Consider the following 18,323-nt stretch of genomic DNA (forward strand, 5'->3'; position numbering starts at 1 on the left):
TGAAATTTTCTAAATTTTAGGTATTAATAAGCATATTAATCCTCAAATTAGCATAATTTCTGAGTCAGATTAATAAAAGTATTTTCATAACTAGACTCAAAACATTGAAAAAAACAGAATAAATATAATCTAAACTAGTCCATTAAAATATGGGTGAAATTAGGCCATTTTAAGAAAAAGAAAAATGGAGTCAGTTTGCTACTCACAGACCTCACTCATAGAATTCCTCATATATTTCAAGAAGGAAATAGAACACAAAATGAAATAGACAGAAAAAACATATTTTAGGAAGGATTAATTAACATATAAAGTCTAAGCACTGACTATACAAATTTATAATAATAATATTGTTTAATTTGTTGGGTGTCAAAGTAGAATTAAAACAGTAGACAAAAATCACATGCGAAGTGGGCAATACTATGTAAACATTCTAAGGAACTTCATTGTTCCAGATAAGAGTACAACTGTTTATTATATTTCACTAGCTAAGTATGCATGTTAAAATTTAAGATCAATCACTTATAAAAAAAAAAAAAAGGAAGAGAAAAGGAAGGAAGGGAGGAAAGGAGGAAGGGAGAAAGGGAGGGGGAGAGGGACAAGATTTGTATGTTTGGAACCAGTACAGATGTGGGAAAGAGAATAAACATAACAAAATTAATGCACAGGAGGACAAGAAGAAAAGGAAGAAAAAAGAGAAACTTGACAAATAAAAAGCACAGAATAAGGTAATTAAAATCAAATGTATCTGTGTATAAAATAAATATAAGTAGGTTGATATGCTATTAACAAAAAATATTAGATTGTTTTTTAAACTATGCACATTCTTTTAAAAATATATATTAAAAGATAAAAACACAAACATCTTTAAAAATAAAGAGATGGGAAAATGAGATCTCTGTGAAATATTGCAAAATAGGGGCAGTGCAGTCTTCTTACTATCACATTAAATAGGGACAGAAATATCTAATTTTACTGCCATTCTACTGCTCAGGAGCGATCAATCATTCCTCATTGCCGACAGAATAAATCCCAGACTCTTTAGCGTGACATTCAAGGTTCTTCACCTCTGGCTATAACCTTCTTTTGGACAGTTAATTTCATCTTTGATCTCTCAGCTCCTATCGCAAAGTTAATATGCAGTAGACAAACATTTATTTAGTTCCGATGACAGAAAAAAAAACACTATCAATGCGATTATTGTAGCATTTACTTGCATAATACCCTCTTCACCTTTTTTATAGGTATTTAAAAAAAAAAAAAAGGAAGGAGAAGCATGTTTACATTGCTTATTGACAACTAAGCAAAATTTCTTTCCCGCACGCCTGTTTCTTCCCCCTTCTCTCACTATTGCTGTAGTTATTAACAGCAAGACCTTTTTCAGAGGATAATTTATAAAGCATCCCTTCCCATTTTTAAACTCCTCTACCTTCCTCTACTTTCCCCAGTTGTTCTCTCTCTTTCCTTCTCCTCAGCCTTTACATCCCCTCTCTTATTCCCTCCCCTCTTCTCTTTGTAAATCGATCTGTGTTATACAGAACTCAGGAGAACATATGATTATGAGAGGTGCCCCAAAATAGAAAAGTAGAGAAGTCTTTCCTGTTTAGATTTGTGACTTGATAATCACAAATTGAATGTATGTCTTATGTGGGCTATCTCCCATTGGTCCAGATTAATGGTTCTTACCCAACAGGGCATGTAAGGTTCACCTGGATGGGTATTTTATGAATCCATACTGTTTCCTAAACCACCTGCGTATTCATCTCACCCAGTATGCATTAGGAATAATTTGGGGTGCCATGTTGTGTGCATGTGTGTGTGTGTGTATGTGTGTGTGTATAATTTGAAAAAGCTCTCAAAAGCAAAAGGATTCCCTTTCACTAACTACAGTCTTAGAAGAGAACCCCTGAAATAAATGGGTCAATGTCTATTTTTTGTACTAAAAGATGAATAATCCCAAAGCCTCCGTATTGGAAGCCTTACTTTATACATGATGAATTATGTAATGAAATTCTGAAACAGGAAATGTTCATTTTCTGTAGAATATTTTTTCCTATTGGGCAAAGAGACACTAACTCATTGGCTTTTAACTCTTAGCATGAATCAGCATCAATGGCAAGCCTTAAAAATATTAGATGCTTAAGTCTCATCCCCAGAGATAGGAGTTCAATTGGTCTGGTCTTGGTCCATGCATTGACAGTTTTAAAAAAGAGTCTCAGGTAATTCTAATATGCAATCAGAATTGAGAAACATTTCTCAAAGTGCTCGTAATTAGTAGAAAAACCAAATCTGTGTCATTTGGGAATTTAGTTACTATATTATGAAGAGGTGAGATCTAAGCTCACTTAGAAGTTTTGTCAAGGGAATTGTAGAAATGAACATGATGATAGTCTATGGATTTTTTATAGTGACAGCAAATTATTAGGGGTTTAAGTGCACAGAGCCATTGTCTACAGAATGTAATTAACAAGAGACTGGGTGAACAGAAAAGAAACAAGAAAAATATCCTGAATGAAAAACACCGAGAGCCCAAGGAAGGATGAAAAAGCATATAGAAAACTAGATCAAGAATACAAAGGGAAGAAACTAGAGTGAAAAGAGGAACAGAACAGTAGGTAGACGGGAAGGAGAAAGGATGCACAATTTAAAATGTTAGTCAATTTTTTTATTAATTTTTGTAACTTTCCAGTACTCTACCCAATACCATATCTAGATTTTGGCCAATATTAAAACTAGATATCCAATACACTCTTCTTAATTGATTTCCATTCCATGAAAAAATTTAAAGATGAATCATTATATTTAATGTGTATTCTTTACATTTATATTTTTTTCTGATAGATCATTTTTACATAATAGAAATTTAGCTTTAAATGGCATTTCAAAGATAGAAACAAAGACAGAACAATTAAATACAAAACAAAAGCAAAACCTTTATTCTTCTGGCTTGATTGTAATGTGGTTTACCGTTCTTTATGGTAGTAGCATTTTCCTGCATGCATATCACCAACACACACTACAAGTCAATAGCTTTAGTATAAAGAATCTACACTTAATGTTGCCTGTGAAAGAAAAACAAAATGTTTTGCTGCAGCTGGTAATATAATTTCACTACCTGGCTTTGTGAGGAAAAAAACCCAAACAACAACTTGGGACCCATATCATATCTGATACAGTTCTAATGCCATACGGGCCAATAAGAGTAAAATCTATCTGGGTAAACAAACACTGGAAAAGACATTATTTTCTGAATAAAAAGACTAGGTGGAAATATCTGATTCAAGCAATGCCAAGAATATCAACTGATCTTTCCTTAAGCCTCTTTCGATGATAAGGCATTACTATTTGAAAGCAAATAAACGCTGGACTCAGTCTGAGATGTGTTTCACGTCGAAATGTGTGCAAAGTTTACAGTACTAATAAAAAAGCAGAAACCTACACTGCATCTTAGTCTTTGTGTCTTAGTTTGTGAAGTGCTGTAATTTAAAAGTGCTAAGAACAGAAACTAACAATAGTGACTGTGACATCAACCTGAAGATACTTTTAATTTCTCATTTTATGTACAAAAGGCTGAAAAATAAAATAAAATGAACTTTTTACAGTATTTATATTTTCTTAGAAAACTCTAACCATACAGGTTCAACAGATTGAAGCAGCTTGCAATACGTTCGTACGGTCGGGCTTTTTTTTTTTTTTTTTTTTTTTTTTTACCACAGAGTGTTCAATTAAGATCGGAAGAATAAAAAGCAAGAAGCTCTTCCTTGTTTGCTGCAACCTATTGCTTAATGACACGAGAATGAGGTCTTGGTCGAACAATTTGCTTCACTTTCCCACTGACGTATGGCTTCCCATATTAGACTTCTGAACAGTGGAAGGAGTAAGATACAGCAGCATAGGCAAGATAAACATGCAGCAGTGACGGCTTCAAACTATAATAGAACCAATTACATCATATTACCTGTTGAAAGCTTGCAAACTATACTTACTGTGGTACATATTTGATGCAATAAATACTGTGCTTAAGTCATCATTTGTGTTTGCTCAAACATGCACCACTGGGTAAAATTACTATTTACAAAGCAGACTTTTATTTTTTTTTAATTGACATATGCTATGTCAACCTTACCAAGAGCAGAAGATGGCTAAACAATACTGCAGGAAAAAGCAGAATCAACTTTATAAAGTGGTGGGGGATGCTTTTTGGTCAATTCAGGTTCTTAAAAGGATTGATAGGATAGTTTTAGTTTATGCCAAAGGACACTTATCAAAAATGTTATAGTCATGCTGCCGGGACTGTGAATGATCATGTGATGGGGTGGGTGTGTCTGTGTGTATACATATATATGTATATACACGCACATATACATATATACATATATACATGTACATATAATGGATTATGTAAAAATAAAACAATTCTTCAATGCTTGTGAATTCTATGGAACATTTACAGGCACATTAAAATTTTTCTGGATGAGATACCTTAAAAACATGAATAGCTATTTAAGCACCTCAAAAATCTAAAAACATCCTGAAACAAGAAGTAAACTCTTTCTTTTTGTGATGTGATTTTTTTTCATGTGTGAATGAGAAATGCAGCATGCCTTCATTTAAAATATATCCAGTTGTACAATAGAGAAACATAGAATTCCCTACCTTTAATCCCTCTCCCCAAACATAAACCCATTTACAAAAATAGTCACATATAATAGTAAACAACCTGTGAATTAAAAAAAAAAAAAACAGGTGATAAGTTCACAGCATACATTTTGTAAAAATATGGCAGGTGTGGCAGTTAAATCATAAACAGTGGTGACAATTACTATCATCAAGTGTCACGTGTTGAATTTACATAAAAATTTAACTTCCCTCCCCCCTTTAAAGTGGTTCCTATAGTCTGAGTAGCCATTACATCTCTGCTCATCAGCAGTGTCAGCTGGTTGTGAAAACAGAAACCTCCTGTCGATGCTGTTTTTCTGGTTTATTGAGTCCCAGTTTGCTGACCAGAGGTCTCTGTCTTGTTATAGGCACTGACCTTAAGTATACATTTGTAAAAACAGTCAGTTTGGCATAGACCTCCTGTGGGAGTCCTGTTGACACTAATCCATCACCATCACAGGCTGTAAACAATTGATCACAAAATGAAATATTCTTTGTTCCTTTTACTTTTTACTTTCCCTGATATCTTTCCCTTTGTCTTCCTTTTCGGATTTGTCTTTTTCAAATTTTTCTTTTTCCGGTTTGGTGACACTGTCATACGAGGGTGGAGAAGTGGTGGAGGGTGTCACGTCGGTTTTCTCTGGAGTCGAATTCTCATTTAGTTTATCAATGAGGATATCGTCTTTGATAGGTGTTCCTTCGCCTTCTTTGCCTTTGTCTTTCTTATAGATACACGAAACCTTTTTCACTTTTTGCTTCAAGAGGTAGCGTCTATAAGCCCTCTGGATAACAACAGCAGACACCTCCTCTTGCTTGCGTTTCAGAGTGGTCGTGATGGGTTCGTAGGAGACTTTGGAGGGGTTCGATGCCATGAATCGCTCCTCCATCTGTATTCGAAGGGCATCCATCTCTCCACTCTCACCCAAAACACGCTTTGTGAAGGCAAATAAAATGTCGAGGCAGTGGATCCGGTCGCCACTGACCATGGGCAGGTCCATGGCAATGAGCTGGACTTTGTTTGGTTTTGCTATGAGGAGAGGAGGATCTAGGGCAGCTGCAAAATCAGAGAGCTTGGAGAACTCTATAAACTGGGTGGCATCAGGATCGAACTTCTCCCAAACCTCATAGAACATCTCAAAGTCATCCTCACTCAGGGGCTCTGCACTTTCCTCAGTAGCGACACTGAAGTTCTCCAGGATGACAGCGATGTACATGTTCACCACAACTAGAAACGATATGATGATGTAACTGACAAAAAAGAAAATCCCCACAGATGGGTTTCCACAGTCTCCCTTAACAGAGCTTCCAGGGTGATCTTTTTCAGGGTCACAATCTGGAGGTCCACTATTAAGAATGGGTGCTAGCAATCCATCCCAACCAGCAGAGGTGGTAATTTGGAACAGGCAGATCATGCTGTTGCCGAAGGTCTCAAAGTTGAACATGTCATCAATTCCAACTTCCCTCTTAACATACGCAAAGTTGGACATTCCAAAGATGGCGTAGATGAACATGACCAGGAAGAGCAGGAGGCCGATGTTAAACAAGGCGGGAAGGGACATCATCAGAGCAAAGAGCAGCGTGCGGATCCCCTTCGCCCCTTTGATTAGACGCAAGATTCGACCAATCCTGGCGAGACGGATCACTCGGAACAGGGTAGGGGACACGAAGTATTTTTCTATCAGCTCGGCCAGAAACATACCTGTGGAAAATCAAGAAACAATAACAAAAGTAGTGTTATATTTAATAGCCTTGAGTGAAAACTTACATGAATTGGATAATCACTAGTTTTACAAAATGTGGGCATGAGAATTAGATATACACATACACACGCACACACATATATAGACACATGCACATTCTGCATTATTTAGCAAAATGAAACTGGTATGTTTGGTGTTATAACATTAATCCCTCTGAAGGCACTCATACAAGGTATTGATACTGAAGGTATCAATGGTCATTTTTCCTAGTTCAAGAGAAGCATCTATCAAAAGAAAGATTCAACCACTGAAGACCTAAAGATGTTACAGAGCATATGGCAACCAAACAAAGAAGTGGATTTATAGTTCTAAAATTCTAGTTCTGGTATTGGCATAAGAACTAATGGACAAGGCTTGTGATTTTGGATCAGGAATATGAGAGATCTTATCCTGAGATGGCTGTGATGCATTTTATTTGGAAGGTGGCAGAATGATGGGCAGGAGAGAATCCAGGCTTTGCAGCAGACATAACTTGGCACTGAATCCTCTCTCTCTCTCTGTCTCTGTCTGTCTGGCTCTCTCTTTTTTTTTTACACATGACTAGATGGTGATAGTTTCTATCTACTTTTGTTGTTGTTGTTAAACTTAGCACTTACTGGGGCTCTTCTTTGTTCTAGGCATGATACTAAATGCATCAACTTATATCATCTCATTTAATTCTCCCAATAACACTTGAAATATTTTCTGGAAAGTCAGGGATTGGAAAGGTAACTTGTTGTAGGTCACAGAGCCAGTAATTAGTGGAAATAGGCGAGCTCCAGGCCAGGTCTGCATGATCCCTGAGTCTTGTCCCTTACTCGCTAAATGACCACCTCACGGCACTGTTGTGATGATCACACAGGATGGAGAATTGTTTTGGTGTTCTAGTCTGTCAGAGAAAGCAGTGTAAATGGTGGAATACTAATTTTTCCCTCTATGTTTTCTCTTCTCTAAGAGGCAGAACCTTGTCTTAAATCTCTTATATTTACTGCCAGCACCTCATTTAATGCCCTATACTTCACTACTCAATGTGTATTGATGACAATGAAGCTGTTTTGGATTTTTGAATAAAATGTCTACTTCTGGAAAAAGAATATTACAAAGCATAGAAAATATCTGAACCCAGAGGTAAGATGAAGCTTATATATATATGTGAATATATATAAGCACACATACAAACTATTCCAATTATCAATATCCTATCTATGGACTATAGACTTAACTGAAGAATGGACGTTAGACTTTTATTTAAGATTTTGGGGGGATAAATGAGAAAGATTAGTGAGAAACATTTTCAAAATTTTAAAACAAATTTTTACTACTAACTTCCTTAATTGAGTAAAAGTACCTCTTCTTACCTACGATAGAGAGAATGACCACCACAAAATCAAAAATATTCCATCCGATGGTGAAATAGTAATAACGAAGAGAGATTAGTTTCAGCACACACTCTCCAGTGAACAAAACAATAAACACCAGATTAATCCAGTACAGAATGTTTGTCATTTCCTGACTCTGGTCATCAGTTTCCACCATCATGGTGACCATGTTGAGGCAGATGAGAATCATGATGCTGATATCAAAGACTTGTTTGGTTACAAAATCAAAGACCATTCCTTGGAATTTGTTCTGGAACAAAGAGTATGTAAAATTCACTTAGGAACATAAAAAAAAAATCAAATTCAACATATCTGGTTTTAACATAGCAATATGAAAATGTAGCTTTTATAAAAACATGCCATGCTTATTTAATACTTGGAAGAACATTTTGTATACTGGAATACACAACTTTTTCCAAGTATATTTGTTTTACTTATACTGTTCATGATACCAGATTTTGTAAACTGACTTTAAGAACCACTTACTGTGTTCTCAGTAACCATAACATCACCATGTATATGATGGACAGCCAGCCAATATTTGCCACTATAACAAATCTTTGTTATCCCATGTATTGGCACGGGGTATCAAAGTAAACTTTGAAGTACTAATAAACAGCTCTCCAGATTTTTCTCTCATGTTTATTTTTTTCTAGTTTCTGCTTTTCTCATCTTTCCCCAAAGCCAGAGTACCTTAAGGTTCAGCTGGGAAGGTGTTTTAAAAAATTATAGTTCAAGAAAAAGGACATATTTAGAACTCCTGGTGAGATGTAATTAAGTTCTGTATTTTATTTAAATGGTATTGTACCAAGATTAATTTCTTAGCTTTGATTACTGATCTATGGTTATGCCAGATTTTAAAATAAGGAAAAGCTGGGTGAAATTATATGGGGTAACTCTTCTGAAAGAATAAAATAATCTTTATAAAAGTTATAGTCCACAATCAGATGTTCAACCTTTGCCCTATTCAGTTTGGACCTTATTTCCAAGCACTGAATGGCTTTATGTCTTGTTTATGAAACTCACCTTACCAGTTCTACTTGTTTGGACCCTGTTTTATACCATTTTGCCTACTTCTGCTTGGTATTTCAAGATTTTGGGGGCTCAAGCCTTGACCTAACTTCCACTAAGCTGTCCTGTACTTTCTTAACTAGAACCACGGATGATCTGTTACCTATACACTTCATAGCTTTCCCAGATTCTGACAAGTCTATCCATCTGGATTCTCTGTACTAGTGTTCTCCCTCTCTGTTGAGAGACATCCATTACTCCCTATGCAAATTCTTGGACATCAACCTCCTGTTTGTAGTATTTTTCTCTTTCCTCTGAATAGGTATCTGGCTTACTGGACTGGACTTCTATTGCTTCAGGTGAGTCTGTCCTTCCAAAGCCTTCTTCAACTTAATAAATGTGTCTAATTCCAGTTCCAAACCTTCCTTCTTAGTTCTTATTTACTGTAGCTTACCTTTCCAAGTCTGGTTATGTTTCTCTTATTTCTACCCTTCTGATATTTCCTATCCCTCTGAATAAAATTTGCAGATTCTACTGTATCATTTTATCTTATCTCCTTGTACTAAAAGAGACTTCCTTCACCCCTTCTCTGGTGACTTTGAATTCAGTTTCAAGTTTTAAGCACTCCGTGTCCTCAGAAAACTTTATGTTTACAATTGTCATAAAATTGATGACACTGTATTGCATATGGTTTGCTCTTATTTATTCGTTTTAGTTATTTCTCCTAGTTGTCTGGAGGCTCTGGAGCAGTGTCATTTTTTCTCATAGACTTAACACCTACAGTGTAGGAGGTTCACAATTGCTTAAAATTAGAAGGTTTTATCAATAAAAAGCTTAGTTTTCCTGCCCATGTAGCTTTCCAATGGGTCACTTCGACGTATAACTGCGATCCTCAGTCCCTAATTGTTGTCTCCAACTTAAATCCCAGGATGTAGTGTATGCTGCGGGAAGCTATGTAACCCTGGCAGCTTTGTTTGCCAAAGATTTACGTTCTCTCACTTCATCTTGGCCCTTGACGAGGATTAGGAATCCTTTCTCCCTCACTTGCTCCAGGATAGTTCCAAACTTCTCAGAAATATCCTATTCTTTTGGTCTCTATTCTTTTTTGGGAGCATCAAAATCAGTGTCAAGAAACTCTTCTACTTCCTTTTGCATTTCATATTATCTTGACTTTTCACATGTATCTTTTTATATACGATTCCATATTTGCTAGAGGACTCATCCCTCTAAAATATGTGACTTCATTCTATATTCCCTCTCTTCACACTCTTCTTCTCCAGAACTCCTGCTTTGTTTCAAAAACCTACCTCTCAGTCTTAAGAACCCTTATTTTGCTACTTCTAAATACTCATTCTTATTCCTGTCTTTTTTTGATTGCCAGATTCTGCAAGCTAGCATCTCTGATTTTTTTTTCTCCATGCATGTCCCTTCTTCATACCTTGCATGACACTAGTCATCCAGTGTGTATGGTAGAAACTCATACGTTCTCTTTGCTGGGTTCTTCTTTGCTTCCCATATTCAATTAATAGACAAACTTTGTAATTGTACTCTAGTGACAGCTCACAAATCCATCCACTTTAATTCATCTCCACATGACTCTGGTTCAGGCTACCTATCATCGCTACCTATCATACCCTATCATCATCTATCAGTCAGCTCCAAAACAAATCTAATAAGCATACACATTGCCCCTGCCAATACTGGTTGAGTTATCTTCACAAAACTGAAAATGACCAGGTCCCCTTCAATCTCTTCCAGTTGCTCTAAAGATAAAGGCAACTTTTGAACATAACATACAAAGCTCAGAAAAGTCTGTGTACCCTAACTTCTTTCTCAACACATTCCAATAAGCCCCCACTCTCTACATCCCAGCCTCACTGGCCTTCCTACTTCAAGGCCTTCACACATGCACTGCCCTTCTGTTAAAGGGCTCTTTTCTTCCAGACAGTAATTCCCTGCAGCAACCAAGCAGCTACTGGCATATAATATACATTGGAAGAGCCATAAAAATTCAGAATGATGTCATCAGATTTAGAAGCAAGATGGTAGGGGAAATATGAAATATTTTTAAAACCAGGAAAAACAAAACCTGCGACTTATTTCATAATGATTCCAATCAGTCTGCAGAGTTGGACAGAAAATGTGGCAAATCTGAGATGTACCGATTATTCCAATTCATCCCCACCACGCTCTGTGAACATTCAGTATTTCCACACAGTGTATGTATGGATATGTTTTCTTCTCTACATTATTAGACACTCCTCAGTGACATCAATTCTATGTAATACTATTGGCATGTAAGTCTGAAATTTTTTATTTACATGTATTTTATGTTTATATATAATATGTAATTTGTGCATTATATTATATATAATATATATACACTTAGACTATTACACATATACTTAGGCTATTTAGGCTAGCTGCTAGTCACATTGCTAAGATAGAAATTTTGTTTTGTAAATTCACAAAAGTACTAGTATCTAGCAATTTGGGCTGTGTCAGTTGTAAATAACATAGATCTTGCTGGGAATGAAAGTATGTTATTCTTACAGCAGGGCGAGGGATGGGTTTTTGTGGTTTCTTTGAACCCAGTTTTTTCATTGCATTGTAGTATTTCTTCTGCTCTTCTGTCATAAAAATGTCTTGACCTCCAAAGTAAAGAAATGAAAGCAAAACTTGTTAAAATCATGTTCTTTGCTAGTTATAAAATCTACCTCAGAAATTGTGTGAAATCGCTTCCACTTGCTATTCTAATGTTGCCAATATCTGTATTTACAGAGATGCATATATTCAATCTTTAAAGTATTCTGTATTAATCAGTCATATTTCTATACTGAAAATATCAATACATGCTATCTGAATTAGCAATTACTTAAAAACTCACAATTGATTAAATATCTCAAGATAATTTCAGAATTTTATATTCCTTCTTTTTTGCTGATTACATTTTAGACCCTAAAAGAACTAGTGTGACATGTTTAGTTCACATTTTAGAATAAAGAGGAAGTTTTAGTATACTTATCTTCTTTTTCTGTTGGTTGAAGTTATCTATGATGACACCAATGAAAAGATTCAGGGTAAAGAATGAACCAAAAATAATAAAGATGACAAAATAAAGGTACATGTACAGATTGTCTTCATACTTGGGTTGTAATTCTACCTACAAAATATTAAGGAATGATAACTATTAGAACCACTACTTGTTTTATAAAAGGGACATCAGCAAATTTTCAATTCTCAAAGCATGTCTCAATTGCTGGGAATAAAAAAAAGGGCAAACATTAAAGAGATTTTAAGAAACATCAAATCTAACATGCTTATTGAAGAGTCCTACAAGACTGTTCACTGATTTGACAAAGTAAAACAACTCATAGAAAAGTCTAGATAATTAAAATTCACTTCACCCAGTAAGTTTTTAGATTATGAATGCACTTTCCCCAAAGTCCCCCAGTAGGGCATGCAGAGTGAGGATTTCCTCTTCCTGCAAAAGAGATGTTTGAGTCACACTATTTTGTGTTAAAACCTTTAAGATTTATTCTCTCTAATTCAGTTTTTTCATCTGTAAAATGGAAATAATAGAATCTTAACCTCACAGGGTAGTTGAAAATGTTAAATATATTAATATATGAAAAGGGCTTAAAAAAAAAAACAGTGCCTGGCCAGTAGTAATAACTGAGTGCAAAGGTTTGATTTCTATTACAGATTTCTCTTCATAGGCTAAAGTTATTGTATGTGTGGATATGGGTTCATCTGTTGGATCATTCCTTCTTGAAAATAAGTGTATAGCCTACTCAGTAGGCTTTAGGCACAGTTTCTGTAACAATGATACCCTCTCTTGTCCAGCACACTTTTGGTAAAAAAAAAAAAAAAAAAAAAAAAAAAAAAAAAAAAAAAAGAGTGACAGTTGGCTTGAGCATTAACTATAATCTATAGCTCAGGTCATACAGGATATTGGTCTAACCAACTCAGTTAACCAGTCCCAGGTGGTAATGGATACAGGGAATGTATCATTGTGTCATGAAAGCAATGTAGAGGGTAACGGCCCACTTGATATATTTTTCTAATAAAATAGAGTAAAATGGAAAATATTAGAAGTATTGTAAAAGTACATATTCTTTGATGAGACTTTTATTTCATTTATGTGTGTAGATAGCAAACAGTGATAGAAAATGATACATTTAAATGTTTTTAAATTAAATACTATATATACAGAAAAGTGCATAGCACATAAGGGTAAAATGTAGTAATAAATTGTTACAAAGTGAATGTCACAGTGCAGGACATCGTCAAGAATTCAGAAACCCTTGGTGTATCCTTCCCAAATATAAACTCTATAATTCCTACTAAAGGCAATCATTATCCTTTTATGGTAATTATTTCCATGCTTTTTCTGAGAGTTAACATCTAAGTGAGCATTCTTGAACAGTAAGATTAGTTTTGTCTACATTTTGTCTAGTGGACACATTTGCATAACTCTGTTTTACATATATATTTTTAAAAAATTTATTTTTAAGTTATCTCTACGTCCAATGTAGGGCTTGAACTCATGACCTGAAGTCAAGAGTTACATACTCTACTGACGGGGCCAGTCAGGCACCCCAACTTTGTTATATTTTTAAGATTCATCCATGGTGTTGCATATGCTGTATTTGTATATCATTTCACCACTGTATAATATTTAATTATTTGTCCATTTTTACTACTTTTGAGTTGTTACCAGTTTTCGCTAGACCAAAAAGTTATGTTCATTCTTGTACATAGATTCTGCTATGCATGCACAAAAGTGTAGGATATATTGCTAAAAATGAAACTGCAAGGTTAAAGAATACCTTGAATTTTATTAAATAATGTGATAATGCTCAACTTTTTAAAATAAATATTTATCTATTTTTTCCCGGTAGCATTAAAAATTCTTATTGTTCTTTATTCTTGACAATACTTGGTATTGTCATAATTTTTAATATTGCCAATTAGGCAATAATGTCACATTTTGGGTTAAATCTGCATTTCTCTGATGACTACTGAAAATAAGAGCAAGCAACTTTTCTTAATTTTGATGTCCACTTGGATTTCATCATTTGTAAAATGCTTAAATGCTGAGGAGTTATGTAGCAGACACTGTCTTCTAAGTTACTAAGGAAGAAACTGAAAGTAAGTTGCATATCAACCTGTTGATAAGGAAGGTGGAGAGAACTTTAAGTGAATTAATCAAAACAAGTAGGAAACTACTGTAGAAGAAAGTGGTTATGAGCTCATGCTTGTGGTCAGAGTTCAAAAACATACAACCGCTTAATGCATTGAGCCTCTTTGCTTCAGTAGTGAAATGAAGTTAATGTCAACCACACAATAACATTGTTACTTAAGATTCAATGTGATAGTATAATAAAGCCCTTAGCTGAGGGAGTAGTAATACATAATTAATTATTATTATTATTATTATTATTATTATTATTCAAAAGCACATAACTGGGATTCTTGATACAGAGATACAATGCTGTGCTTTTAGTTCTTGTGCTCTCTCTCTTTTTTTAATAAGGTGAAAAAAACCCCACAGGAGTTCTTTCTCAGTTACCACCTGGTTATTGGTGCTAGGGAAGTAACATTTTGAGTTTAATTGCTATGCTCCGGCAATATACCAGAAGGCAATCTCTTTTTTCCAAAATATGATTTCCTTTCTCCTTGTTAAGCAGTAAAAAATTAATGAAAAGTGTACACAAAATTTCAAAAGTGTTGAGGTGTGTAAAGTAGATTGTGAAGGCCCCTGCCTTCTACCACAAAAATCTCACATCCCAGAGAGAAACACTGAAGTTTTGTTTGTTTTGATTTGTTTTGTTTTTCCACCATTAGATTCTTCTGTTACAAGGAAGATAAAAAGATGGAGGAAATCTGTGACAGACAAAGGAAGTGCATTCTTTGTTAAGAGCTTCTAATGCACAAATGGCCAGAACTATCGGAGCCAAAAATAAATTGTCTCAGTTTGCAAAATCAACAAGTTTTTAAGTGCTGGGTGTCATGCTAGATATAGAAAAGACGTGTTAAAAGATTTACAGTGAGTAGAGAAAAACATTCAAATCAAATTTTGGAAGAAATAATGCAAGGTTGAATATTTTATTTTTGTAAAATAGATGTTTTCTATAAATTGACTCATTGTTTTATTTACCAGTAAATTACAACACTGTAGAAATATTCACTGAATCAAATTAAACAATTTTTCCTCTAAACAGACTTACGTTTCGTGAATCAACAGCTGCATACATGATATCCATCCATCCCTTAAATGTGGCCTGTAAAAAAGTCAGACCACTTAGTTTTTCTCCCCCACAAATGATAATTTTAGAAAAGAAAGTTAAGTATTGGATTGACCAAGATTCATTCAAAAACAGGTATACAAAATAGTTTGGGGTTAGTATTTAAACTCTGGTCAAAGTTTGTAATATAGAAAATGCTTCAAATTTATGTTCTTCTATAAACCTATAATTAAGCCATGACAGATTATAACAATGTGCTATCATAAAAGCAATTATCAACAACCTTTGACTCTGATATGCCCATGAGAATACAACATAAAATTTGATAAAATAATTTGGTGTATATGAAACTAGCATCAGACAAGATGAAAAATATGCTGCATTGCTTGATTGTAATGCTTTCCATTCTACTTATTCTCTTCTAAATGGTATTCTCACCGATCACAAATCATGATGCTTTATTCTCAAAAATCTACATATTGTTGATTATACTATTTTAAGACAATTATTCCATAAAACAAAGTAATTTCCTAGTCGGAAAGCAAATATATTCAGCTGCAATGCACTCTTTTAAATATTTATGGTTTTTTTGCAGACATAGCAAACCTGAAAACAAAAGTCTTATACATTTTTTTTCAGTTCCTTAGAGCCACAGAATCTGTTCTTCCCCCTAATATTCATACAGTGTTGGGTATCATGCAGGTGGATCAGCTCAGGGAGTGGTCAGTTGAGAAGTGGGATAGATTGTCTACGAATTTATAACAGATATAATGAACTTGATAGGAAGATTTTTATTTGCCGGAGAGCAATCTCCCTATCTGAAGGAGTTCAAGCAGCAGGCAGGAAAGGTGGGAATTGGTGTGACAGATGTTAAGGTGGGGTAGCTTGGTTGTGGTGGTGGTGAAGGTTAAGTGGGTGAAGACTTGATGAGGGTTTGGTACTGTCTGGTGGCCAAGGAGTACAGAGATCTACCACTCCTCCTCTTACCCACATACGCTTTTCCAACCCCACCCTAGGGCCACTGCCTCTACTTTGCTCAGAGTAGGGGTGGGGTAGAACAGTGGGAACCTACATAACAATGTCAGTAACAAGGGACTGGTTCTAGGGTACCTAATGCATAGTCTGAAAGACTGTAAACTTTGTAGAGCTTTCCAGTTTCCAACATGGTGCAGAAAAGTTGGTTCAGCAATGATTAGAAAGAATCTAGGCAGACGGGCTTGAGAAATACGTTTTTGGAAATATTGAGGGGGGAGGTTTCAAACTCATGTTAATAAGACATCACAGAGAATAATAAAGTGGTTACTTACTACTTGAAGCAGAGAAAGATATCCAAGTCCTACATTATCAAAGTTTACTTTCACATTTTTCCACCTGGCAGTTTGATTGCTCTCTATGAGGGCTTTACATTCGCTGTAGTTGTTGACCACACTTACATCAAACATTTCTCCAGTGGTGTAGTTAATACAATGATAAAACTTGCCAGCAAAGAGATTCACTCCCATGATACTGAATATGAGCCAAAAGATCAGACAAACCAGAAGTACATTCATTATGGATGGAATGGCTCCTAAAAGAGCATTGACAACAACCTGGCACAGAAACGAGAAGGGAAAACAAGTGGAAAGTCAACAGCCGTTTTAAACAGTATTCAAAGAACAGCATTCAAATGAAAGAAAAGATATCTGTTCTTAAAGTTAAATATTGGGCAGAAACTATCTGCAGTATCTGACAGCTCCAGTAAAAAAAAAAAAAAACTTTACAATTACAGTTCAGAATAGTATAAAATAAATTTTATATTGTAGGAATGCTTTCTCAAGAGGTAAGAACATACACATGGCACATTTTCATCAAAGAATGGAACTAATTCTAAGTGGAGAGAATAATTAGGGGTGCAAATAATGATGTGGCTGTAAAAGCAGGGTCACCATGTGGATATCACAATTTCTAAAAATTTGCAAACCATAAAATTTATTATCCACAATTTGAAAGTAAAGGAGAACAACACGTGAGGGTCATTTTCCAGGGCAAAAGGGAACACTAATAATAATTATTCTGGGAACGCAAGTATAAGCCAGGACTGTCCCAAGCAGTGTAGTCTAGGTTCTCCCTACACATGCAAACTTTGGAGCAGAGATCGAAACATGGAAATTGATCATGTGATGGGGAGAAAAGGGTTTGGAGGGCAGGAGATCTGTGGGCCGTTTTACATCACAAATTAGCTGTGCACCTTTGGGCAAGTTATTTCATTTTTCTGATCCTCCTTTGGGGAATCCCTTTCAGAAGAAAATTCTCATAAAACACTGCAATTTGATCCCAAGGTCTTCACTGAATGGTTTTGTTCCTTGCAGCTTTCTCAATTAACTAGGACTTCCAGGAAATGTTTTTCAGCACTTTTTAAAATTATCCCTCAAGGAAATATTCAGCGAAATATCTTTTTCTGTGCAAGTGCACCTAACCTACACCAGAAATAAACTTTATCGATGAACAGACATGCAAAATATGAGAAATACATGCATTAACCTTCCTCAAATGCTTTATGGTATAAAAAGTACATACGTACATACATATAAATATATGAGTAACAGTATCTTACAGCAACAATACCAAATGAGTACTTGGCAAAAGGCACAATTCATCTGCAAATTGGCACCTGGAGCCTAGTCAGTAAAGGACAATATTTTAATGTGTTTTTAAATGAAAGTAGCTTTAAAAGAACTTAATACAGTACTAAGTTACTACTAGAATTTCAACTCTCTAATAATTCAGAGGGACTTGTGGACTTGACAGTTCATTTTTAAGTTCACTACAAGGAATGCTCTGCAAATGTGAGGAGATGATACTGGTTACAAGACTTAAAACACACACACGCAGGCGCACACACACACACATACACACACTCACAAAACTGGATAGCAAAGAAATAACACACGTGTTTTCCAAGACATGTATGGAAGGACTATCTATGCAAATTTGATATAGAAAATATGAAAAATTATTTTAGTACTGACAGTTTGATTCTCCTTCTTAAATTAAAACTACTACTGATTTTAAATTGGTAAAGTGAAAATAATTTAACAGCTAACCATTCCTTTCTATGCAACCATGCGCACACCAACGCACAAGCACGCACACTTACACACATCATTCATTTCTGGTTATGTCTGAAACATTCAGAGGAAGTCCCAAGTAACTATTTCCAAATATCAGAAAAAGCGTCATTTTCTAAGAGTTTCTTTTGGAATAGCTAAATCCACAGAGACAGGGCGTCATCATTTCCTCCGTGCTGA

At 35.2% G+C, this 18,323-nt stretch overlaps 1 protein-coding gene across 6 annotated transcripts in view; it reads right to left on the reverse strand.

The window, feature by feature from the left end:
- Nucleotides 1-2,647: 2,647 nt before the first annotated feature.
- LOC131503611 (sodium channel protein type 2 subunit alpha) overlaps nucleotides 2,648-18,323 on the reverse strand; it is a 139,657-nt gene continuing 123,981 nt past the window's right edge. For all 6 annotated transcript variants that reach the window (XM_058715083.1, XM_058715079.1, XM_058715080.1 and 3 more), the window contains exons 22-27: nucleotides 16,344-16,625; nucleotides 15,019-15,072; nucleotides 11,811-11,948; nucleotides 11,339-11,443; nucleotides 7,754-8,024; nucleotides 2,648-6,355 (exon numbers count right to left, since the gene is read on the reverse strand). In XM_058715083.1, the coding sequence (XP_058571066.1) occupies nucleotides 5,160-6,355; nucleotides 7,754-8,024; nucleotides 11,339-11,443; nucleotides 11,811-11,948; nucleotides 15,019-15,072; nucleotides 16,344-16,625 (2,046 nt within the window). In that variant the 3' untranslated portion in view covers nucleotides 2,648-5,159. The remainder of the gene's footprint in view (nucleotides 6,356-7,753; nucleotides 8,025-11,338; nucleotides 11,444-11,810; nucleotides 11,949-15,018; nucleotides 15,073-16,343; nucleotides 16,626-18,323) is intronic.

The sequence above is a fragment of the Neofelis nebulosa genome, chromosome 2, assembly GCF_028018385.1.
Source record: "Neofelis nebulosa isolate mNeoNeb1 chromosome 2, mNeoNeb1.pri, whole genome shotgun sequence".
In the NCBI taxonomy this organism is placed as follows: domain Eukaryota; kingdom Metazoa; phylum Chordata; class Mammalia; order Carnivora; family Felidae; genus Neofelis; species Neofelis nebulosa.